Source organism: Vanellus vanellus (assembly GCF_965231255.1).
Source record: "Vanellus vanellus genome assembly, chromosome: 9".
In the NCBI taxonomy this organism is placed as follows: domain Eukaryota; kingdom Metazoa; phylum Chordata; class Aves; order Charadriiformes; family Charadriidae; genus Vanellus; species Vanellus vanellus.
In genome coordinates this window covers 17,364,776-17,390,400 of record NC_138914.1, presented here as the reverse complement: position 1 = coordinate 17,390,400, position 25,625 = coordinate 17,364,776, and the positions used below count along the sequence as shown (strand labels likewise).

The window sequence follows — 25,625 nt, the reverse complement described above, 5'->3', positions numbered from 1 at the left end:
TGGTGTGGTGTAGTGTACTGCACTATGCATTTGCTGGTTTAAATAGTATCAAGTCTGTAATCCTTGAACAGTGAATACAGCTAGGAATGAAAGCCAGAGCAAACATTTGCACATTCAGTTAATGCTAATGAGAGCTCAAATGCAACTTAAGTCCCCTCCCCAGTAAAAACAAAGGTTTGCTGGTGATGATCACAGTGAAAACCTAGATCACTTCTGAGAACATTACTTTCATAAGTATTTAAGGAATAGTCTTTTTAACAGGTTCAAATTCAAGACGTTGAAAACTAAATATTCTTTTACAAAAATATTAGTTTTATAGACGAGGCATAATTGTTTCTAAAATGGATATATTTTAAGTAGATTTAGCTTTGATTATAGCTTAATGTTGTCTGTATTCTTGGTTAGGACTTGCAAGTAGACTTCATGAATAGTGCTGAGAAAACGGGAATCATTCTGCAGGAAAAAAGAAAAACACATTAGAAACATCAGTAAAAAGATGCAAAGAAAGTTAAACTTAATGCCATTTAAGTTCTGCGTAAGGATTCCTTATAGGGCTAGCTATCTGCAAGTTAAGGGAATGGAACCAGCTGCGTACCTGTACAAGCAGCAATGCTTTTTGGACAGCATACAGACTTTGAGCCATGAAGCTAGTGGGACAGCTAAAGAGATCACTAAGCACACTGAATGCTCAAACAAACCAGCCAACCTGGGGTCACCAGGTCAGCCTTGGCCATGTATTTTCACTTCCCTCCAGAGTCCAAACCTTAGTCATAGACACACAGAATTCCATCCTATGTACAGGTTCCCAAATAGAAGTCTGCATGATGTCAGAAATTATGTTTTTTCTGTCAGACCAGCCTGAAAGAGATTGTAGCATGCTACGCAAGAATTCTTATGTCAAAGCATTACTGGGAAGTGAGTTTGTTTCATCTATAGACAATATTTAGAGATATTTCCCGAGTTTAATTCCTTCAGATGACAAGTTTGCAAAAGCAGTATCTAACCATCTAGCTTGAAGATGTAGTATTCTTTTCACAAGATCTGCACAGCAGTTCCCGCTTGGAGTACTGTGCAAGAGTACTCCTAGGCTGCAGGGTATGGTCTTCATTCAGCTATCTCTCTATTTAAAGAGAAGATTAGAGACAAATATTCCAGTCAGCTCTCTAAAGTCACTACAATAATGCTCTTCAGACTACTGGGTGAGAATCAGTGCACTATGTCTCTAATGAGAGTAAGACTTCTAGCACTTGAGTTCAGTTGCAAGACTTACAAGTAAGCTAGTTTAACTCTTTAAAGAGGAAAAAAAACCCAAACATACACACCAACACACAAAAAGGAACAACGCAGATAAGACAGGCAACCTAGCTGATGATGGGATCTGGTAGTGGCCCTTTTTGGTCCTAACAACTTTTATCGCTGGGAAGACATTATATTTAGACTTGCATTCTGGGTGTAAGCTCTACTAACATCAGCATGGAGAGGGCAAGAGAATCTTGAGTTAACAAAGAACTGTGTCATTCATGGCAACTTCACCATGACATTAGAGGTCAAAATGATCTCACTGCATGGCTACTTCCACCATCACAGATGCATCCAACCAAACCATTTAGTCCCTAGAAATAGCAGAACTAGAACTTTGCAATTTCCATTTCAAAGACACATATTTCAGTTAAAGATTGGGAACAGTTCTAGGGAGCTGGAAACAGGAAAGCTTTCCTTGGAAAAGCAGGAACACTTACAAAGACAACAAAACCAACACCCCATCCTCATACCAGGCCTTCTGCTAGTGCAACTTTTTCCTCATTGTCCACAAATTCATACAAATGTGAAAGGACACATCTGATGTACAGCTCTGTCCTTTTAATTCCTTCATCTCACAACCAAAATGAGCAATCTGTGCCATAATATGTGTACAGTGTGGAGTAACTTACTCCTTCAAACAGAAAGGAACAACTTTTGTAATGTTTCGGGGCAAAATTTGTTATGGGGTACGCAGAATTTCTCAGTACTGGCTACTGTACTTAGAACCCCAACCCTCAGAAATTGAGCTCTGTAAAGACAGGACCTTTATTAGATGTATCAATGCTTCTTGAAGCTGAGACCTACTGAGAACAGTAGGTGGTATAGTCTGAATTTCTGTTGTTCCCAGTGTTAAAGGCGAAGAAGAATTGGCTTTATTCTCCACTTCAGTAGCTTTTGTAGCTGACTGCTGAAAAACACTAGGAGACAAGAGGATTGAAGGCGTTACTGTAGTTGTGGTTGTAACAAACTGCGGAGGTGCAACCTGTAAAAGAACAGAAAATTAATAAGCACCATGTCCATAAAGAAGTTATAAAGGCTGAAGAGATGAACATTAAAAAAAAAAAAAAGCCACTATTATTGTCAGGTATTACAGAATAGCTGCTCTTAATGAAGAAATATCTGCCTATGAAGATTAATATCAATAGTAATTCTCATTTAAAAAGATGAAGAAGGTGACAGCCTTCAATATTCTTGTATGAAGACTCCTTCCTCTTCATGTGGTTACTACCTTCCAGATTTTTTGAAACATAACACATAGAATAAGAGGTGAGCTTTTCAGCTAGATAATCAAAGGAGCCTGTAGTTGTTTTGCAAATTATTATTTTCCTTCGGAGTTTACAGAAAGGCTAGTCCTGCTTCCCACCCTCCTGTTTCTGTGGTCTCCAACAAATACACTTATAATTTGAAGTAAAGTATCTCAAAAAGAGATTTAAAATGACTGATGAACTATAATTAACATATTGGAGCACATTGAAATATTCTAAGTACATTTTCCCTTGTGAGGGAAATCACAAATGTATAGGTATATTATATTTGCATCAGCCTTGAGCAATTCTGACAACCTCCTGATAACTGCAATTATTATTCAGTATGACCATCTATACCTTGCTCAGACTTTCAGAATGACCAACATGGGGGGAAAAAAAAAGAAAATAAACAAGCCAATCTCATGCAAAAGAAAATAAGACTAAATGTGGTATGTAAAGATGTTTGATATATCAGCAGAAAGAATTTCCCTTGGATAATCAACAATCTTCAGAAGAAAAAAAAACTGCAAAGCCATCTAAAGTTAATACATACATAACATCAACAACAGTAGAACTAGCAAATTGATTTTGTTATAGTCAAAATTGAAGACTTACAGCATGGGATATCAGCTGAAGATGTGTTTAAACTAAATACAGTTTACCATACAACACGCACACATTTCTTAAAATTCCAAAAAACAGGTAAAATGTTTTTATTTAGATAATTATTTACTAACTCTGTCATGAACAGACTGTATAGCTTGTCTTATAGCAGGCCAGTAGTTAAAACAGCATTTTACTTTAAGCAGCACCATTTTTACTGCCTTCACAATTAGATCTGGGCATGCTACTAAAACTGCTTTTACTTAGTGCAAGTTGGACAAGAATGAGGCAATTTAACTGATTTGAAAAAGGAGGGCACGGGTAAAGGAAAAGTAGAATTAAATTACAGATGGTATCCTGAGAAGAATACATAACAAAAAGGCAATTAAAAACAATTCTTGAAGACTTGACTATTATCAGTTATTTTTTTACCTGCAACCTGAAATTTTATATTGACATTTTGAACTGTTATTGAAAGGCAGTTCTAATAATGTTAAATCTGTATTTAGATCATTAAAACTTGCTATTAGAAAGTTTTGCAGTAGAAAATGATTGTTACTCTTTTCCACTATCTTTATTTATTTATTTTTTCGACTTGGTATCTTCTTCATAAGATACAAGGTTTCTCAGCAAAACTGAAAGAGACAGCAAGGCATTTTATGCCTCTGGGGTGCTTAAGGTTGGTCTAAGGCTAACAGACCTTACTGCAATATTAAAGCACTAGTACTGTTTGCTTACAAGACAAAAAACAAACTCAGTTCACATAGTGCAAACTCAATGCAGATTGCAGATCCAAAAACAAATTCTCATTTCTGTGTTAGCACCAACAATAAGAGGCACCGTACAACAACAAAGTGCAGTCATTCATAGCAGTCCACAGAAATTCTCACTTGCCTCAGTACAGCTCGTTTCTGCTTGATAACAGTGCTTTAAATATGGTCAGTGGGCAATGACTGTTTGAGATACCAACTGTTTATCACAGTTTTAAATCCTTCCTCTTTTTTTAAGAAACCAAACAACGACTTAACAGAAGCATTTATTCACTTACTTGACTCGCTTTAGACAAAGTCTTTGGCTGTGGAAATACTTCAGATTCCTTGTTTTGTTGTACAGTCTAAGTGAAAAAGAAAGCATAATCCACAAGTTAGCATCCACAGCTCAATTTCCAGTGGTGGTTCTCTGGTTTTTATGAAAGCACAAAAATGCAAGTTTCAACAGATTTTACATGAAATTTGAACCATTTTGTAAAACTGAGATAGTCATCGGGAGGTTGGAAAAAGAGGAAAGATTTGAATTTATGTTTCATGCTTTCAATATTATAGCAAAACTGTAAAGCCATAACAAAACACTTCTGAAGAAAGACTACTACACTTAAAAAAACCCTAAACATTAAAACACTGAAACTGGGAACAAACCAAATACTACAAAGTGAAGAGAAGCAGTTTGCTAAATTTCCAGGAAGGTTAAATTTTCTGTAGGCTATCTAATCAGCTCCACAAAAATTAAATACTGTTTTCTGCTAGAATTTCAGAAGTATTTTATACCTGTACAAACAGCACACAGATATTTAAGTCCGATCTCAAGACTATAATATAATAAAATTCAAGTATAAAAATATTAGAAAAAACAATAAAAGACACATATAAGGTACTTCAGTAAATTCCTGTGGCATTCTTGGAAAGGCTTGTTATAGCCATTTGGAATACCTCTTGGCAGCACAGAACAGGAAAAAAAACCTTTGCAACAGACAGTACTTAGCTTACTTGAACTGCAGTGAAGAAACACTCAAGGAATTGATAGTCCTTAATGACAAAAATAATAGCTTTATGAAGTGGTAACAAGCACAAGATCAAATTCTTAAAGTCTAATTACACAAAAGTTAAGAGGTCTCTCGCTAGTTTGAGAGTATATTTAGACTATGGAGTATTTTGTCTAATGAAAATATATACACATCGTGAGCTCTGTGGAAGGAAAGAGTGCAAGACTGGCATATGAAGAGCTAATTCCCAGGGCTATCAAGCAGACGTTGAATCAATGCAGTCAAGGGCAGTTATGGATAAACCCAGCCAGCTTTTCTAAGTGCTCAAAGATATCACAGTCTTCAGACAAATCTGTACGACGGTTTAGTAGTACACTAAAGAAAAATACTGCTCAAAACGTACAGTTCTTCAACACTAGATCAAGAGAGCTCCTCAATGCTGCACTTGGACCTCTTCCTCCCCCTGAATCATGAATCCATCCAAACATCTCAAAAAGGTGATCACTACTAAATTAATCCTAGCACGTAGCAGTCACAGCCTTCTTGAAAATTTTCAACAGCAGCAGTAGATTAGAAATAAAGCAATTAGAAAGACAGCACAATAAAAGCACACCCATTTCTTAAACATTAAGACAGGGATAATTCCTCTGAGGACAGAAAAGCAACACTTGAAAAATACAGGGTATTCTAAAATAATGCTTAGGACAAGTTACAGGCTGAAGAGTTGAGCTTTTGGTTAGATCTCTGTTATGATTAAGTCATCACCATATTCATAGCAAGGAGTAGCAGCTGACCCAGACAGGGCTACCAAAGATCTTGTTAAAACCCAGTGGCAAGTGCTGGATAATAATAAACATTAGGAAATTCATACAGATGTAGCTGTAAGTAGTTTTGTTTGGTGGTTTGTATTCTGTACCCAAGACGCAAGAAGACACAATCAAACACTAGCTTAGTCTGCATGAATGTAAATAAAATAAAATAATAATGCAACAAAACGAAGTCTGGATAAGCTGACAAGTGGGCACTATAGAAAGTTACTACTTCCTTTGGAGAAAGAAAGCAAGCCCATAACCCAAACTCAGTAATGTCTTTACTACTGACATAGCCAATGATACAGCAGAGCAACACTAGCTGATTAGAAAATAATTTAACATAAAGCCAGATGCAGGAACCTTACAGACTAGCAGTGACTTTTTCACCTAGCGTCTCAAAATAAATTCACTGCTTCGGCTTATATCAAGGCATAGACAATAGGTCCTCCTCCAAGAAATAAAAAGTTAAGAGGTCCTTTGTAAGTGATAGTAATATAAAACAAATCAAGGCAGTCAATTAGACAAAATAAATCAGTTTACAATCCATTTTACTAAATAACTATCTCAATGTAGCCCACAGGTGTCCCCAAGAAGGTGGTCAAAACTGAAGGAGTACAAAACATCCAAAAGCAAAATAACCAAAACCAGGAAATTGTTTATGTTCAAAAAAAGGTACAGACTAGACTTCCACAGCATCAACTCCCATAACACTGATCAGTCTGTACTCTTCTGTCCTTTCTCAGATCATCAGTTCTTAACAGTATTTTTCTGACACAAGTACAGATGAATTCTTTAGGACATATTCATCCCCTAACAGCACCAGCTTGAAAAACGTCTCCCTCTACAGACAGGTCTGTCACTGATAGCAGATGCTAATGATATAAAACTAATGGAATTGGATTTCTATGTTAGCAATTCAATCGATAGCACACAGTGGAAGTCCTTAACTATTTTTAAAAGGCTAATACATAACAGCACATTTTCCAAGGGAAAAATACATGTAGACTAAAAACAGTCTAAAGCTTCATGGATATAAAAACCCACAGAATACCTGAAGGGGAGAGATTATCTTGCTGTTCAAGGTTGATGGCTTACTGTGAGATTCTTTGAAGCTTTCTGGTGTTGCAAGTTGGCCAACCGAGGCAGAGATGTTTGGTGTTAAGGAAGTCTTAGGGAGAGACTGCTGTTGCATTTGGTCATGCTGTGGGGTCAACCTGAGTTTCTGGAGAAGATCAACACTTGTATGGGATGTATTTGAGACAGTTCCTGTACTTGTTGATGTCAAGGGTGCTATAAGCTGGCTTTGGCCAGCCATTAGATTTTGTGGAGCGTGGTTCACTTCAGATGGCGGCTGATTCACTAGTGGGGATATCTGCTTGGCAGCTTGCTGCATAACTTGCATCATACTCTTGTTTTGTTTTAGGCCAGGAAGCATCTGAGCAGGGGCAGCTTCCATTGTCGAGGCTGAATTAAGATTAGGGCTTAAACGAACTGAATAACTTGAAACATTTTTTACATCAGGCTGGGAAACTGAAGCTGGAGGTATTAGCATAGGTGTTAAACATTCCTGCTGATTCAAAGGATTGGCACTGGTTTTAACGCTCGGACTTTCAGGTTTCCCTAGTGATTGTTGTATTACTGTTGACTGGTCAAAGGAAAAAGGCAAGAGCAAACTGTGCTGCTCTCTGGCAGAGGTGTCAGTCTGCAACTTTTCCATTCTCTCTGGATTGGGATACGGAGCTGCAGGCTGTTCCTTTGGTACAGAAGTTCCAAACAGTTCCTCCAAAGTCAGATGCTTCTGCCTTGACTGAAATGGCTAGAAAGAAGGGAAAAGGAAGTTTTCAGTTTAGAAACATACACACCACTGTGCATCTTTCACAGTCGATTACAATTTCAAGAAAACTATGAAAGACAACTAGCTCAAATGCATTTAAAATACAGTTTGGATATCAAGTGTGCCTTATTTACAGGAATTTTGAAATCAATTTCATTTACAAGGAACATCCTGTCTACATAAGCTGTTTCTCTATAGCCTTCTATGGACAGACTGTGCACTAGTGGTAAAGAGGGCTATGGATTACATATGGTTATGTAATTAAGATGGCACCTGCCATCATCGATCAGTCCTAACGACACAAGGCACTTCAGGGAGCAGGGAACCACCAAAAAAAAAACAACCCCAACACGCATGTTGAACAAAATAGACATAGAATTTGTAGAGTTGGAAATAATTAAATGGCCTACAAGATGCAAAAGGAACAGGGAAACCTGGAGGTACATGACTAATCTAGCAATATGTGCCTAGACAGTTCTTCTCACCCTTTTCATTAACAATGCAATAGATGTTACAATAGGTAAGAGAATCTATGTAAACCTAAACATACGTATATATCTCCTTGAAAAGTGTGTATATATACACACACCATTACATCTACCAGTCCTTTAGTCTCTCCCAAAAACATACATCTAGCCTACAGCACTGACACTGTTAGAAAAATCTGATGTTGAGGATATCATCTTTTTAATATTTTGCTGAAAGTGTTTAAAAATGTGTCTCACTAAAAAGAAACAGCTATTAACACCCTTAATCTCAAAATTTTCCTGTTTTTTTTTTTTTTATTTTTTCCCCTCAGGTTGCACAGGACCAGAAGTTATGTAAAACAGCTGGACTAAAATACAACATTCTGTTCAAAAGACTGAATGGCCTGCAGCACAGTTCCAGTGTATTCTGATGGTACGTCTAAACAAAGATGCTATTTTACAATGACAACTACTGTACCATGACATTGCTATGCTAGCTCTAATTTTACTAGCATGGATAACAGCAGTGAAGGTATGCCAGTACTGGTAGCATGCAAGTAGCCTAACAAGAAAACCTTCAGCTTGAAATCATACTGATTTCTGCCCAGGTTACTAATCTCTACTGAAATTGTTGTTATTCATTTTTAGCTAGCTTAAAGTCAGGCACACTTTCTTTTTGCAGCTGATATGTTCTATAATTTAAGCCTTATTAATTATGTTAGGAATTCTCCTTAGAAAGTTGTTTTACTTTTCTCCACTGATACTGTTCCAAAACCTGTCTTTCAACTGTAAAGATTCCCTTAAGAGAAAAATCACTATTGCATCTCATTTCAAACTCAGCTTTTCACTTCAGTATGATAAATTGACTAGCCTTCCTTCATTCTATGATTAATACATTACAAAACTCAAGTAAAACAGAAATCTCTACCATGTTCTGATCCAAGTCAGACTAGCCACTTATGTGGATACAATCTCAAACATGAAGATAATTTCCAGCCTGAAGTATAAAACACATCTGTTGCCTGCCCCATCTGTGGCTGAGGTATAGTTTGAGTGTATCATCAACTAGGTGTGTTCTGAAGACCCTTACCAGCAGGGGCTGCAAAGAGGCAACAGCATCATTTCACTCAATAGGAACAGAGTGCTGCTCAGAGGGTTTCTTCAAAAATCATTTCAGATACATTGAAACGTGAATTAGCAGTCAGAGCTGGCACTATAAAGTTTAATTTCAGTGTTCTGATTCAGTTTTGCCAATTGCTGGCACAAAAGCATTTAATGTTAGAACTGTTTTTCATTTTGAACTGCCAAGATAAAACACTTGAACTTCAGAATATCACAGAGAAGACATTTATTTTTATTCCCATATCTGTGATCTCTTTAGCATGAAATGAAGTTAGCCAATCAACATGCAAGTGTGACATTTTGGCGGGGGTTTAGGAATCTCACCGTACTTATCATATGTACACTATATTTTTATTTCAATGGTCACCTGTTTCAATTGGATGAAAAAATATATTTTTACAGTTGAAACTAAGTGTTTTTCTGGTAGTCTTCCAGTTACCCACATTATTACAAACATGATTAAGAATAAACACATTTATGATACACTTGTACCCAGTTAACTAGCTTTTATAGAATTCTTATCAATTATGTTACCCGATTATTTTTTTCCCCAATATCTCTGCAGCTATTATTTTAAATAGTTCAACAGAATTAAAAATATGCCATTTCACCTGTTCTATAAATTGACTGTTTCTCCTTAATTACTTCAGAGCAATTTGTTAGAATCTTATCTTTCAAATTTTTCCTTTAGTAGTTATTTGACTTCTGTTCTGCAATTCCATGCACAGGTGGGGCACTTCAGCTGATTGCATACAGTCTACATGGAGTGACACCCCCTCCGCCCCCCATCCCCAAAATATATCTTCTTTAAAACAAAGCCTCAGGCAACCCTGCTGCCAGGTCTCAAGACCAGGCATGCAGCAAGAGAAGCTGGTTGCCAGGGGTCAGTCTGTCACTTGTGCTGATCCAAAAGCAGAGGTGCTGCTGAGGGGGTAGGGGGGGCTGCCATAGCCAATAATCCCAGCGAACCCCCCACCCCTCATTTTAATTCATTAACTGTTACAGCCCTGTCCCCTAAAACAGATTCCTGCTGCTCATACCCCAGCCCTAACCTGTACTGGAAATTATTTACTACTACTACAAAGTAAGTATTTTGTTTACAAGTACTAAATGCAAGGTTGCACACATTTTCATAGGGCATTTCATTTTTAAGACACGGTGGTTTATGGAATCAGGAACACAACAGTAAACCATGGCCTGGCCACTCACCTCAGTGGGCTATTTTCTGAGGAGAACCCCTACTGACATTTCCATGCCCGCTGGGTGGCACTGTAAGCAGGCCCAAGTTACTTAAGTATTAGAATATAGTTATTGCAGATTTTTTTTTTTTTTTCCTAAATTTATCTCTAAAAAGTCTTATATGAAGCTACAGCTTCCTTGCGCAGAAATGCTTACTAGGAAGTGGAGCCAAATACTGAACTACTACCTATTCCAGTCACCCCAGTGATGATACCAAGTATTTTGCAATGTTTCCTGTGGTTCAAATATATATATAAAAATATGTATATATATACATAGAGAGAAAGTATATTCCTGTGGTTCAAGGAATATACTGCCAAAGAGTTTTTAAAACAGCAAAAAAGAACCCCAAACAACACTCTTCCTCTTCCCGCAACAAAACAAAAAGCCCCTGAAGCAAACCAACAGAAAACCACACACACTTTTTCCATAATCTAAGTATGAAGGAATCAGCCAAGCTGACTGACACCATTGGCAAACAGTCATACAAGCAGAGGTTCAATGCAAGCTACAGAAGTGTGGGAGAAGATAGGTAAACACATTTTCAGTTATGCCAAAGAGAATTTGGTGCTGCCGTGACCGAGGCACTTTCCATTTCTTGCCGAGCAACTCACTGTTGATTAAGTTAGCAGGACTGTAGCTGTAGCTTTGAAGGCAGCACAGATAAATCTTCAGTAGATGTCTCAAACACAAGAAAACAGTACTTGAGTTCATATGTGAAAGACTGAAACAGAGTATACAGCTAACTGATGCCATATTCAGCCCAATAATGTGGCAGAGGTACTCTTTTCTTGCTTCTGGGCTCTGCAAGTCATCCTGCACATTACCACAGACTGACTTCTTCCAGAATCCAAGTCAGCCCTTTTAAACATACGTGGATATTCACAGTAGTCTGACATAACCTTGTATTTTTAAATGCTAAGTCAAAAGACAGAATTTAGGATCCTAAAAGTTTTGAAACCCCTTAGTTTATTTAAAGCGGTAATACATTCAGTAGACTATGCTGCAGGCATTCTAAGACAAAAAATATTTTGGTTCCAAAACAAAGTAATAAATGAAAAAAAAAAAAAAACAAACAAAAAAAACCCAAACCCTATTTAGGTTTGGATTAAACATACCTTTAAACATACCTGGTCTTGAACTTGTAATGAAGTTTTTTGTTCTGAAGGCTCTGTACTTTCTGGCTTTGGTGGATTTGCATTTTGTTGCATTCCAGAACTTGATATAATATTTAAGTCACTGACCTGATTCTGGGGGGGAAAAAAAAAAAAATAAATTAACACAAATACATGAGTTTTAAGTCTACATTTATTCACTACTACAATCCTGTTTACGTGGCATCTTGAAATACAGACGAAGTAGAGAGTACTGGTTTTTGTAAGACACTGTGGAATTGACAAATTTTAGGAAATAAAAATCATACCATGACATCCACCATCTGGTATGTATTCATACAGCTTTTACTCTTTATTATTAAAAAAAAAAAAAAAGACAACTGGCTTCATACTTTTTCACTGAGGAAAAAAAATAAAGAGGCAGGCTTTTCACATCCTTTATCTGCATTAGCTGGTAATGAGGAAGTTTGCTATACTTTATTAAATCAAGAACCCAAACTAGAAACAACTTAGAAAAAAAAATCCTGTCAGAAATTATTCTAAGTAGCTGGCAAGAGAGCTTGTCACTGACTTATTTGCACCAGGTTTAATTAACCACATACATGTATTTTTAGTAGGTATTACTTTGGTTTTCTGTGAACGCAGCGAAAACTTGACAAGCAACCTGCATTATAACAGACAGTATGTTTACAGATAGAGTTGACTTCCATCTTTAATAAATAGAAAATAGAAATTGTATTACAGTTTAAATCACCAGTGATAAAAAAAAACCAAACTGTAGAACAGGTTAGTTTTCAATAGGTAAACTACACCTTATGCATATGATACAGCCGAACTTCAGCACTACATGTGATGATTACTCTGGTCACTTACCCACAGCAGCAAAATAGGTACGGGTTAAACTTTTTAGCAACAAGTTAAAAAACAATCTGTGCTTTATTATTATTTTGTTTTCAATTTCTTATTGAAAGCAATGAATACAGAATCAGGACTATATATTGTGATTTAAGGACAGAGGTGAGAAGCAACTTCTCCCATCTTTCTGACTTTTAGCCACTAATGTGAAGGTCAAAAACTCTGCTTAAAATGCTGGATGCATTGTGGTTACAAAATCAGACAAAGCATAATTTTCTTTTCACTAGAGGATGCTTCCATGCTCACACTGAAACACACACAAAACGCCACACTATAAAAAGCATCCATTCACTTCATTTAAAAAAAAAAAAAATCTCAAAATTCATTCATTTTCACATATGGACTTGATGTAGCAAGTACTTGAAGGATTAAGCTGATTTGGAATCCTAGATTAAATCACTCAGACCTTCATAAATCTCTTTTTCACTCTCTCTGCCCCCTTCTCATGCTGACACTCTGCCAATCTCATGTGGGCTGCACACAAGGATTACTGTATGATCCATCTGGAATGTACCAGACAGATAAGTACTTTCTGCTCCTAAATACAAATTCATGCACAATTACTGAGTGCCATAAAACATTTTTTTTTAAATAATTAAGATAGGAAAGGTCTCTCAAGAAGCCATCTTCAAACCAAGTTGGTTACCTAATCATTTTAACACTGACATACCTTGGCTACACGGATTTCCAAGATTAATGTGCCAGAGGTTTGCTGCTAAAGCTGAGGTGGTCAACAGAACATTCTCCAAAGAAGTTTGCTTGAAACATGACCAACATTGCTCAATTCTGTTTATCTGGCAACTTCTACATAACTACAATCGTAGCAGGCTATGGGATTATGCTCAACAGATTCCGTGTACAGTTCACATACATACACAAATAGGAAATTAAATCATTATCCTAGTTTCATTAGTGTTCTAAAAGCATCAAAAAACCAGACACACACAAACAACAAATAATCAAGATCAAGACACAACCCCCCCGATTATATAGTAGCTCTACTGTAGTACATGCCCTGCATATTTCCCTATTGTATTACAGGCACCGCAGACATTGACTGTCCAGCCCATAATCTGCATACCATTGACTGTTCATCAGTATTTTACTTGTCTACAGAGCTTCTTCTATGATGCTTAGGAACTTTTCAGTACTCTCACATGAAAAAGATCTGAAAAATTAGGAGAGGAGAAGCTGGAATATCCATTCTGAGTCATTTTTAAGAGCCATCTGTTGGCAATGTATATTATCCAATACTGCAAGGACAAAGAGGGAGAAAGGTTTCATCACACCCTAAAGATGGCACTACCAAAACAGTGAGTTCTTGTGGTGTGTGTTTTCTTTTTTTTTTTTCTTCCCCAAAAGCCTTCAATTTCTTCAAACCTGGCTCAATTGATACAACATTGAAAGATGACTCATTCAGGTTTTGATGCTTGCTTCTGTGCTCTCACAAAAGCTGCTACTTCCACAACGCTGGCCTTCATACAAAGACACCTCCCCAAACAGCACTGATGCTCAAGAGAATCAGAAGAAATCTGTGTTTTTTAAATCTGTATTTAAAGCGTTCAAAAAACCACAGTATCTAGGCTGGGTCAAATATATTTTATCATTTGTCACATTCATCTGCCCTCAATCTATGGCAGAAAGTGACAAATTAAGTTGGCTCATACAAGGCTTAATCCACGTGTTTGTTCTTTCCTCCTCATCCAACATTGTACTGTAACAATCTGGAATCCTACAAAGACTCAAATCCCAAGTACTCAAAGGAACTCTGCTGTGACAAGCAAGTTCTGGAAGGAATCAAGCGCTCTACTAATGTTCTGACTCTTCTCCCACCAGTACAACAACAAAAAGCATACCACAGCTCTGCAACGTTATACTCACACATCATTTTTACTATTGCACATTCTTTTATTATTATACTTGGGGAGAGGTACATACATTCAGAATCTTTGTTTCCTTTTTTGGATCTCCACATATTACCCTTATATTCATCCTGCATGCATGAATTTGGTCCTCAGGAAGGAATTACTTTATGTAGTCCTAAGATAACTAATACTCTCCTCCATTATACAAACTTGTGAATTCAGCACTGGCAATACATACCACACTCACCCTTATGAAATCAGATAATTTATTAAAAGGACAGACACACAGTAGACAGGACAGAAGTAGTAAACTGGGGATCAGAAGGATGGGGGAACAGTATTGTTATACTTAGTCTGCAGCTATTAAAAATATGCTTCACAGAGTCTACAAATGTACTCAATGACTAAATCTCTAATATCTATCACAAGACTTCTTTTGAGACTAAAAAGAGACAGATGCTGTTGGGTACAATTTTTATTTGCTATTCCCAGAGACAAAATTTTCTCACAGCAGTAGAAAATGTTGTAAAATGGGTATATCAAGCTACATTTCAAGTTGGATCACATGATCACTATTCAACCTACCTTGTCTGAAAAGAGAGACTGTTTCCTAGTAAAGTGTACTTGAGAGAGGGAACAAGACATCAGTCTGAGAACAAGGCTACTGAAACAATGGTAGAGCATGCCTGCTTTTTAAACAAAACACAGCTGATGTGTTAAAAACTAGTTTCCAGACAGGCTTTCTTAAAAATGAAAAATAATGAAACGTCAGCAAAGAGTTGCCCACTAAGGTAATAATTACAGAAATAAAACTTACAAATTCATGCAACGTGTAAATCCCAAACTGTTTTAAAATATGAATTTTTCCCCACATTACCCCTTCTCTCTAAGTCACTGTACATCCATGCTTGTATCACAGACATGGGATAGCTCACAGAGTTTTTGAGCTTTTGCTATATTATTCAACATGCCAAAGCATCTTAGCTCAATGAATGCTTTTGATGAATCATAGCAGATCTCCCCCAGTGACTTTCAATACAGAGCAAAAAAACTGAAAAACCAAAGTGTCAGCCACTATAAGGAATATTTACAATAATGGAACTTCAAGATCACAAAACCAGACCCGTTCAGTGGTACGTTCTTCTACAATGTTACATATATACTACGCGTTCGTGTTTCCTTTGACAATGATCTCACAAAACAAGCCAGTAGACAAGTACTGAGATTAAGCAGCCCACGCAAAAATATTTAGAAAAATATTTTGTTGTGTCTGCATCTCCAGGTATCTGTTTTTAAAATTGTATTTTTCCCCCCAGAAGGTAGTAATTCAAACATAAGAATACATAGGCCCATTAAATGATGGCTTAGGTGCACTACTTTGCAATCTTGAGTTAGAATGTATTGTACAGGACAATTTAGTATATCAGAATTATTCTCTATCATCTCTCTCTCAGAAATCACAGGGCATGCTATTTCAGTAGGCTCCATATGATGTCCTAAGCCCCTTATTCAGAATCATAGAATTGTTGAGGTTGGAAGGGACCTTTAAGATTATCAAGTCCAACCATGAAGCCCAACCAAGAAGTAGTAGTGTTTTTATTTGTTCATAAGGTTAGGGAGAAAAGAAGAAAAAAGAAAAAGGAGACGAGACATTTCCTTACTCGTTCATATTCATCCTTGGCTTTACTAAGCATTTCCAGGATGTCAATGGGCCTGTTTTCATTGCAGCCATTGGTTCTGCTGGGACTCTTCCGGTCCTGGGAAACTTGCTGCGATCTCTGAGCTTCTTGTTCTACCACTCTATAACAGGAAAGGAGAAACATGATTTTCAAATTTTATCTGGAGTTAACATCTTGCAAAAAGCAGTAAAGAAAAATGTACTCCCAGCACATTAACACATTTTGTTCCGCCTGTATAAAATCCTAACACACAGTTGACCGAAGTTACACAAGTTTTCATTTGCTACAAGGTTTATACAAGTCAAATTGTCAAATGGTCTGTACAATTTATCTCCAATCCAAACAGCACTGGTCTGTGTCTCGCAAAGTTCGCCTACATTAAACACTACTTCTGTAAAACTGTCATATTTAGACATTTTTAAATTAAAATAAGTTGTCATTCAAGCATGTTATAGAAAGAGCACATGTACCATACCATAGACTGAGTAAAACACATTTTTTAACTCTTTACTTCCTAACATGCATTTTTTCCATATTTAACCAAATCAAGCTATGTTATTCAATGAAATCAATTACAAAACAGTTCTAATTTAGGATGAGGCCTACCATTATACAACACAAAGACACAGGGAAAGAAGAGTGCTGGCTCACATCACATGTCTCTCAAGTCAGTCTGCAAGGAGGCTTAGAGCAAGTTACCCCTCACTCACCCACTTAAGGCTCTGGAAAGAAGGCCAAACCATTTTCTTCTCTAACTGCCCTGTAGTCATTCCACTTACGTCTTTTCTTCCAGCCTTTGGTGCCTACAGTTCATTCACCACTTCTACTCCACCCCTACCTGCCTCAAGTATCAAAAAATGTCAGTTTAAAAGGCAGTTAAGATATGGAAGAAGACGATGTGTACCTGGTACATTTCATTAATAAAAGTAAAGGCAGCATATATTTCTACTCCTAATCCATATGCAGTTCACAAGATATATGGCTGTGCAATGCGCTAAAGCTTATCCTCTTGAAATAAACACACACCAGCCTGTAATCCCTTCTTTTTTAAGCCTGCATTAATCAAATATGTTAAGAAAAAACAAGTGCTGTAAACAGGGCAGAGCTCTAGAGCTGGCATGTCCCTTGCGAACTCTCAATCTGTGGAACTGATGGCTGGTGGGGGAGCCAAGAGGTGCCATCATAACAATCACAGAAAGTATCAATCATTCCAGCCTCCAGTTCCTTTGGGTCAGTTAGGATTCAGGAGTAACTCTAGATTGTGTAGACTGTAGAGTAACTAGATATTTATGTGCACCTCTATGTTGCTCTTTCTGAGGAAAAAAGAAAGTTTCAGTCTTGGAAGTTTCTTCCCAGTTTTCTAGCAACCAAGTCTCTTTATTTCGCTAGAATTGTCTCTTTACTTCGCTAGAATTTAACTGTGTTTATTTGAAAAAGGGTTAGACTTGGCTTTTAAGAATTCAATGCTGCTTTCAAAATTACTTTGAAATTTTTTAATTTTTCAAGCTGCTTATTTAACCAGCTTCTCATTATTCGTACAGCTTTCTCTGTAAGCAAGCACTCACCTGCAAATGTAACTCAGAATAGGGAGGCCAATCTACACTCTGACATTTTTAAGACCTGCAGCATGTGCTCGTTTGGATGAAGCAGCTCAATACTGTGCAAATGTTTCTATGGTGACACCCTGAGAGAACATTTTGTTCTAGCAGCCCACGTGGTCATACAATCCTGACTTCGGACTTACCTAAACTCAACTCTGAAACTGGGGATGAGAAAGGGCAAGGTAAAAGAACCAAAATACTTTGCTGAGATTTTAAGTGTCAGCATAATTGTATCAGAAAAAAGAAATACTTTATTTAAAAGGAAAATTCTGGACAGCTGAAGTCATACATATGCTGCCTGATAGATGAAGCAAAGGCTTCAGGCCTTGAGACCCTCCTTCTGCTCTTAACTAGGTAGTACGGAAGGCTTCAACAAAACACCTTCCCATTAAAATAGTACTAATTGGTCTCACAGCAAAATATCTTCAAGGAGTACATCCATTTCACAGAAATGTTTCACAAAGGTTTCTGAAAAACATTTTGTAACATTTTTTCTATTGTCCATTATGAAGTATTTGTTGCCTTTTTAAAATTTGGGTTTGTTTTTTTTTTTTTTTTTAAGAATAACAATTAAATTATCTTCTGATGTAGATGTTTGGCTAATAGCTCTTCCTCCATCTTCTGTCTTGTGCAGGTTACATTCAGATGGTGGTGATGGGGTAACTGTGAAACTGTCTACTCCCAAAGCTCTCCGAGATTCTCTCCCACTTCTAGCTTGCTGCCTGTATCTCAGGAGCCAGTCTGGGTCTGTTGAAATGGGGTAAAAAAAGCCTATAGACTAACCTAAATATAAAAAAATCCTATAAATTTACATGTCAGAATGCCATAGTTTCACAAAGATTTGAAAACTCCTAGTTTCTGTCCTACTTCTAGGAAGCTCATCCCTCATAAACAATCATCTTGACTTGATGCAAATTAATTCCTTCTAAAGTTAGCAGTTTGATGAGTCCCATAAAAGTTTTTCATTTCAGAAAATTCTAGAATTCTTAAAAAAAAAAAAAAACAACCAAAAAACAAACACACACAAAAGTTCTGTAAATTGAATACCTTTGCTGGGGGGGTGGGGAAATCAACTAAAGCAAATCTGTACAGCAAGCATGCTCTGTGTGCAATCCAGGATTAAATCTTTTTTAAGTAAGGCCTGCTGTTCCTTTCCATTATATCAGATAGCGGAAGAGGCACACATTCCTTCAGGGACACAGTAGCTGCTGTGACAGTTTGCTTAAGATTATCTGCAGTTAAAGCATTGAAAATATACCTGGCACAACCTCACAGAACGGGGGGTGGGGAGCAGGGGGGAGAGAGAGAGAATGTGAGAAGTGAAGTCTGTGATTACAAAGCCCACGAACACTAATTTACTTTTCTTTTGAGAGATAAGCCACCAAAATATAAATGGGTGGCCTGCAATCTTTTTAACTCGGTCTGGCACAATAAGGTCAAGTCAAACAGCAGGAAACAGAATGCAAATCTCCTTGAAACCTTTTATGGTTATGTTTCTGAAGCTCTGAGGTACTATAAAGGCAGTACTCTTTCCTATCAATGATACAAAAAAACCCCACCTAAACGAAAGGGTGCCAATCTAAATTTGCACCCAAGGCAAAGACAAAAACTGTGGAACAAAATTAATAACCTTAGAAGACAACATAAATATTTAGTTCAAAAATATACTGAACTAAGCCTGATACCATGCACTGAAATGCAGTTTTTCTTCTCTAAGATGCAATTTATTTTTTTTTTTTTAATTAAAAAGTATACTTTAAGTTTTTTTGAATACATCTTTTATCCCAGGATGAAATAATTCTCTTGTAGAGAAGCACACAGAAATATCAGCATTTTTACCTTTCTTCTGACTGCCTTCTACACATTTTGGGGGAGAGAAAGCTTGATGTTTGTGGAAATGAATTTTGGCATAATAGTACCAACCCACTTTTCATCAACTCTGTACCAAAAGCCTCCGAAGTACAGCTTTTCCATCCTACAGTAATGTTCAACTAGAATGCCTTCATTTCATTTTCCCTAGTATGAATCTTTAGATACTCACAAGCTATAAGGCATGTCATACCATATGAAGTGTGATTTCATTCTACAGTGCTTTATCAACAAGTAAATATACTTGCAATAAATACCTTTCTTAGTATAAAAATGGCTTCTGCAAATACTTTTGTTACCCCCAAACAAATGCACAGTTTTAAAGGAAAAAAAGAACTAGAAGTATTGAGACATTCCATAATCTAATAAAGAAAGGTGTTAAGAAAAAAAGCACTCAGATAATGAAAGACTCAGCACTACTTAGGCTAGCACAGACCACTTATACCTTTTTTTAATCAAGTGAAGGTCCTAGCCAGCTCAGCAAAATTTAACTGTCTGTATTCTGTCAATATCCAATCAATAAATCTTTATGTATGCATTTGATTTCTCTAGTTTTGCTTGCATAAATCTGAAGGGACAAAACTCAATACATGTTCCCCAAAGTCTGCTTGATGCATTAACTCTAATTTCAGTTTCAGAGATACTTTTAATCCACAATCATTCCAACACCTACCGTAACAAATTCCAACATTAAAAAAAAAAATAAATTCAGCTTTTTGACCTTCCAAAATAATTTGTAATCTCAGAAGCTTTCTAGGGTGCAGAGATGCTACAATTACAAGTGCGAGTATCTGCACCATAAACAGGGGCGAAGCAATAATGCCAACTTCAGCACTTCTGCCTCTCCGTGTTAATAAATCTGCAATACAGGCATCAGGGACCCAACAAAAGACAGGCTACAGTAATTTATAGGGAGACAACAGTAAAGCTTAGATCATTCCCATGCTGACTTTAAACGAACCTACAGCTATTTCCAGAATATTACAGAATCCAGCAAAAAGGCTAGATGTGCTTTATGGACTGCTGAGCCATGGCTAGACTGGTCTGTTACCTGATCACACTTACAAAGATCCCTGAAGTATCTACAGCCCATGATTTGTGCTACAGTGACCAGACTAATTTCATACCAAGTGAACTCAAGTTTTGTTATGTGACACTTAGATCTGCAGCGTAGCTGTGCGTTACAGAATAGGAATAATTTGGTAGAGTTTGAAGGGTTCAGCGCTCTCCCCCACTGCAAACACTCATCATGGTTTTAAATTAAAAGGTGCATTAAAAAAAGAAAACTTTGCCCTTCTGATGCTCTGTTTATAAAGCAGAGAGGCAATAGACATTTTATTTGGTTTGGTAACAATTTCCAACAGTTTCACACAATTGTTTTCCATTAATCCTTATAATTAATCCTTACATTTGGACAAGTGAATTAACAGCAAAAAAGTCCAACACAGCTGGGGGAAAAAGAAAAAAGTGGGAAATGGGAACTGTATAGCGTTATCAGGATGAGAGAAAAGAAAAATAAGAATTTAGGAAGAGACCTTGATATTAAAGCCTGTCATTTGTATTGTCTTACATTGACTCTGTGGGGAAAAGCCAAAATAACCCAAAGCAAAAATCCCAGAAAAATAAATTAAAATCCAGCTTAAAATGTCTACACTATGACTATTTTCCATATAATGTAAGTTCTGCCAGTCTTCAAGATATCCTGACTTGCAAGATATGACATGCTGTTTAAGGCATGCTCTAGAAAAGAAAGTTCAGAAAGTAGAGCGTGATAAAGAAAAGCAAAGCAGAGAACCAGGGATGAGAAGATATGCTGTGCAGTACATCTGCATTTTGCAGTTTTGCATTTTTGCTAGTGTAACTACCCTGTCACACACTTCAAGCTCCTTCCTTTCGTAAGAACATTGAAGATTTGCTTAAGTTCATTCTCATTCTTTTCTATAAGTAAAAAGCCTTGGCTTAATCTGCAAGGGACCTCACCTGAAGGAACAAAAGGTGCAAGAACACTCTTCAACCACAACATCTTTTAAAGACCTCCTGCCACATTGCCAGCTCAACCAGTTCCATCCTCCTTTGAGCTCTGTTGTTCACACAAACTTCTGTACTCTAGTCTGAAGCCCTCCTCAGCTGTGGCAGTGCAACCATCTACAGTACAGAGAGGCTAACTGCACTGCCACAGCAGCTGAAACAAACTAACAAAACCATGTTACTGCAAACAGTCTGTCTTATGGTTTCTTTAAATTGACACCACTTTCAGAAGTTCTGCTGCTGCATGGCATCTCTAGGAGCCCTTGGAACTACAAAATAAAAGCAAGTGACATGGCAGCTTTATAGACCAAATTATTTCCAAAGGGGGGTAAAAAAAGAAAGAAATAAAGAAAAAAAAAAAAAAAAAAATCAAACAATCCAGAAAATAAGAGCTTGTTGCTGCTAATATTTCATAGTTTTGCCTACTCTCCTAACATCACTTTAATTCTATTTGATTCCTCCTACTTCTCCCACTATTATCCATTCGGTTCACTTTAATCAGGAATAATAACTAAACCTTAAACCACCTGCCTCCCAAAACCCAAACAAAAATCAGGCCACCACCAAACAAACCACAAAACCAACCAAAAAACATGGCCATCGTTTATCTAATTACACTTTCTGCATCAGAGGATCTTTTGCCAGCACCCCTATACAAAATAAAATATAAAATAATAAATTGTGTTCACACATGCTTTCTTTGGAGAATGCCAACTAATACTTCAACTGATTTTTTTAATGCTTAACTGAAAATTGTAACAGTTTAGTTTTTTAAAAAACAAAATTAACGTTTTGGTTACTAAAAAAATACTGGTACCAGCAAGAACGTTGTATCTTTCTATCTAAGGAGAGTGAGAAAAAAACCAAACACATTTAATAGGGTTTTTTTTCTGTGTTGGATAAAAGAATTACAGAGTAAGACTGCAGTACTTACTTAGCCATGAGTTTTGCTATTCGATGACAGTCATTCTTGTCGTAAAACCAGATACTGTAAATTGACACTTGAAAATAAGAAAAAGGCAAGTGTAAGACAAAGATAAAAAAAAAAGAAAGAAATAAAATAAACAGCAAAAAAAAGCAACACACCAGCAGTCCATTAGATCTACAATATATGAATTGCCATCAATTTCTATTTGAATATTCTGTATGTGATGACCGCTACTTATAATCAGAAATAGCACATGTGCAAATACAAATACAACTTCAGTCAGATTAAATACAAGAACTTCAAAACGTTGATACTGTTCGTAAATTCAAGCGTCAGGAAAATGAAGTTTTATCTACCAGATTCCTTCTTACTACAGTTGCAACCTTCTGTTTTGAATTACTGGCTTTAACATTTAAACTAAGGAACATCCTTTTTAAAAAAAAAAAAAAAAACAAAACACAACACACTCATTTTTAAATTTTTCCACTTTTGAAGCTCAACAAAAATACTGAAGTTTGAATTACGGTATGACAATTCAGTCAGAGGCTCTCTGGAAGGTTCCCTCTCCAAATTCTTTTTGTAAGAGAAGTAATTGTATAGCAAAGAAGCAGTACCAAAGCTTCAATCTTACTGTCACATTCATGGAGCAGCTTAAAACTAGATTCATATTGAACCCTACTCTTCAAAGTTATCATGGACAAAGCAATGATGGCAAAAGGGTTCCAGCTCAGCAAGACATTATGCCCCATTCTGCTTTCAGAGTAAGTAAAATTCCACTGAAAGTTGGCAGAGGTAGATCCCGATCACTGAGCTGAAAGATACTCCAGAGAACGAAACTTTGTCAGTAGTACCATGTACTATTTCTTCATCCAGCAATCCCACTTCAGAGAAGCCATTTTTACCCACACACATACTCATCTCCTCACTGCCCCTCCCCACAGTTGCACCAACACAACAAATCTGAAGAACTCTTTTCAGAATTGTATTTAATCCAACCCACAAAGCAGGTTATTTTAAATTTTGGTTCACCTATGAAGTTTGTTAATACATAATGTCCAAGTACATCAAAGGCAGTTGGACACTTTACTTATGTTACCACTAAAATATTTTCATTTCTGAAAAGTCACTTTTAGCCTTTTAAAACTCATTTTTACATTGCAGTTCATGCCAAATTTTTTATGAAGTTGAAATCACTAACCAATTATAAAACTATGACTTAAAGTGAAGGGAAAGAATGTTTTATTTTTTTTTTAAACAGCTTTTTCCAGACAGATGCAGATTTTTATTTAAAAGTGAAACCCTTTCCTTCCCTCCCCCCACTTTTTTTTTTTTTTTTTTCACCTCAAAACAGTCAAATCTCAACCAAAGTCCACTCATAATTATTTCAAGCCATGGCAAAGAGGAAAAATTATTTATCAAACTTTTTTTTTTCTAGACCTGCCAGTTATCCTAGGCTTACTGCATTGGACCAAAACCCTCAAAAAGTCATGCCCACACCTCATTTCTATAACAATATTGTAAAACAAACTGAAGTTCTACTTCGCTTCTTTTTTAAAATTTCATTAAATAACAACTGTATCCATTTGGGTGCTTGTTTCTTTAGAAGTTACAGTTTAAGTAACAGACAAAAAAGCTTTTCAAGTCATAAAGAAATCAATACAGAACAAATTTAAGGAACTTTCTTCTTAAAAAAAGACATAAGTCAATAAAAGAAGGCATTTAATACATGTAGTCAATGCTTATGAAATATTTATTAATATTTAGTTTAATACAACTGGATTGGCTACTGCATAGAAACCTGAAAATGTTTCCAGTTTGAGCTACTACTTTAGTCATGTACCATATTTTAACACTAAAGGAAACTCTTTGCCTTCCCTAACTCCATTATCAGGCAAACTGCCAAGAGAAGAAAGCTTCTTCAAAAGCATACTTGCTGAAGAAATGAAGATAAGGAACCTATAATGATATCTTAATGGGACAAATGATAAAGGTCACACTCAATTCTGCCAGAAACAGGCCTACACAAGTCCAGAAGTAGATCCAAATCTCCGTGGTGTGCAGAGTATCAGGCTTTTTTCCACTTTGTACTACTGGCAAGCAATCATAGAGAGCCACTGCAAAACATTAACAGTATTACAAGGATGTAAAGCAGATTATGAGCAAGTAAACTCAGGCATGAACTCAGATATGGTACAACAGGCTGGAATGTTTACCTTCCTCTTTTCAAAGGAGGACTCATTTGTACTATCAGTTCAGCTCGCTTGCCCCAGAAGCACGTGCGTATGTCCCAACTGCACTACTATATTTGATACACTTCATACATGCAGACAACTTTAGCTATGATCATTCTTTTATTAAAAAACAGAGTTGGTATTTACCAGTTCTTTTCAAATCTGTGATCTTTTTACTACAACCAGCATAAACATCAGCTGAATGTTCATATGTCTAATGGCATGTCTTTCTACAGCAATTCTTTTAAGAGTTTCATCCAACAGAAGTCACTAAACTAAGTGACTCATTCTTCCACCTAGTTCAACACTTTCCATCCAGCTTTTCTCCACTGAATGCTGGGCAGCATCTTTAACAGTCAAGTAGAAGTAGTTGCAATCATCAGGAGTAATATCTTTCAGCTGGATTCACACTACATTTTGACACACATGAAGTCACAAGTAACCCATATCACAGACAAAGCAAATGTCATAAAATTAAAAGAAGTCATCAGTTATCTTTATCTACATTCTTCTCAGACATCAACATTTTTATTAGAAACACTGAACTGCAAATATTTATCTAAACACATAACGCTCAACTTCTCTCCAAACTTGCCTGAATCAATCATTAAAACTGCTATGGGAGAAAAGAGATTTTTCAGAAAACAAAAGCATTATGAAACTCCTCCTGCTCAGGTCTAACAGCCTAATTACACCAAAAGGAAGGCCTTACTCTCTCCTACATTGGGCTCCCATTGCTCGTGGGGCAGTCAGCAGTTCCAATGCTGCCCAGTTAGTAGATCTGGATTAAGAGCGGGGATAGCAAAGGGCCACAGTGAGAGAGAGGCCTCACTCTTTGACAACATAAAATGAAGTTGCATCCCAAAGCTGTAGTTTCACTTCAATTTTCATTTTAAGTAAGCATAAAGAAGCAGTGTCACCACCCTTACATTCCCACAGATTTGCCATTAACTCATTCTACCTCAACTCACTCCTGTCCCTGATGTCAGCTGGATACATTTTAGTCCAG

General features: G+C 36.7%; 1 protein-coding gene across 1 annotated transcript in view; it reads right to left on the bottom strand.

Annotated features, from left to right (window-relative positions):
- Positions 1-261: 261 nt before the first annotated feature.
- The window catches only part of DCP1A (decapping mRNA 1A), a 34,687-nt gene continuing 9,323 nt past the window's right edge, over positions 262-25,625 (bottom strand). The window contains exons 4-10 of the mRNA XM_082487649.1: positions 22,392-22,458; positions 15,942-16,080; positions 11,516-11,635; positions 6,775-7,539; positions 4,201-4,266; positions 2,066-2,284; positions 262-453 (exon numbers count right to left, since the gene is read on the bottom strand). Coding sequence (XP_082343775.1) covers positions 373-453; positions 2,066-2,284; positions 4,201-4,266; positions 6,775-7,539; positions 11,516-11,635; positions 15,942-16,080; positions 22,392-22,458 — 1,457 coding nt within the window. The 3' untranslated portion in view covers positions 262-372. The remainder of the gene's footprint in view (positions 454-2,065; positions 2,285-4,200; positions 4,267-6,774; positions 7,540-11,515; positions 11,636-15,941; positions 16,081-22,391; positions 22,459-25,625) is intronic.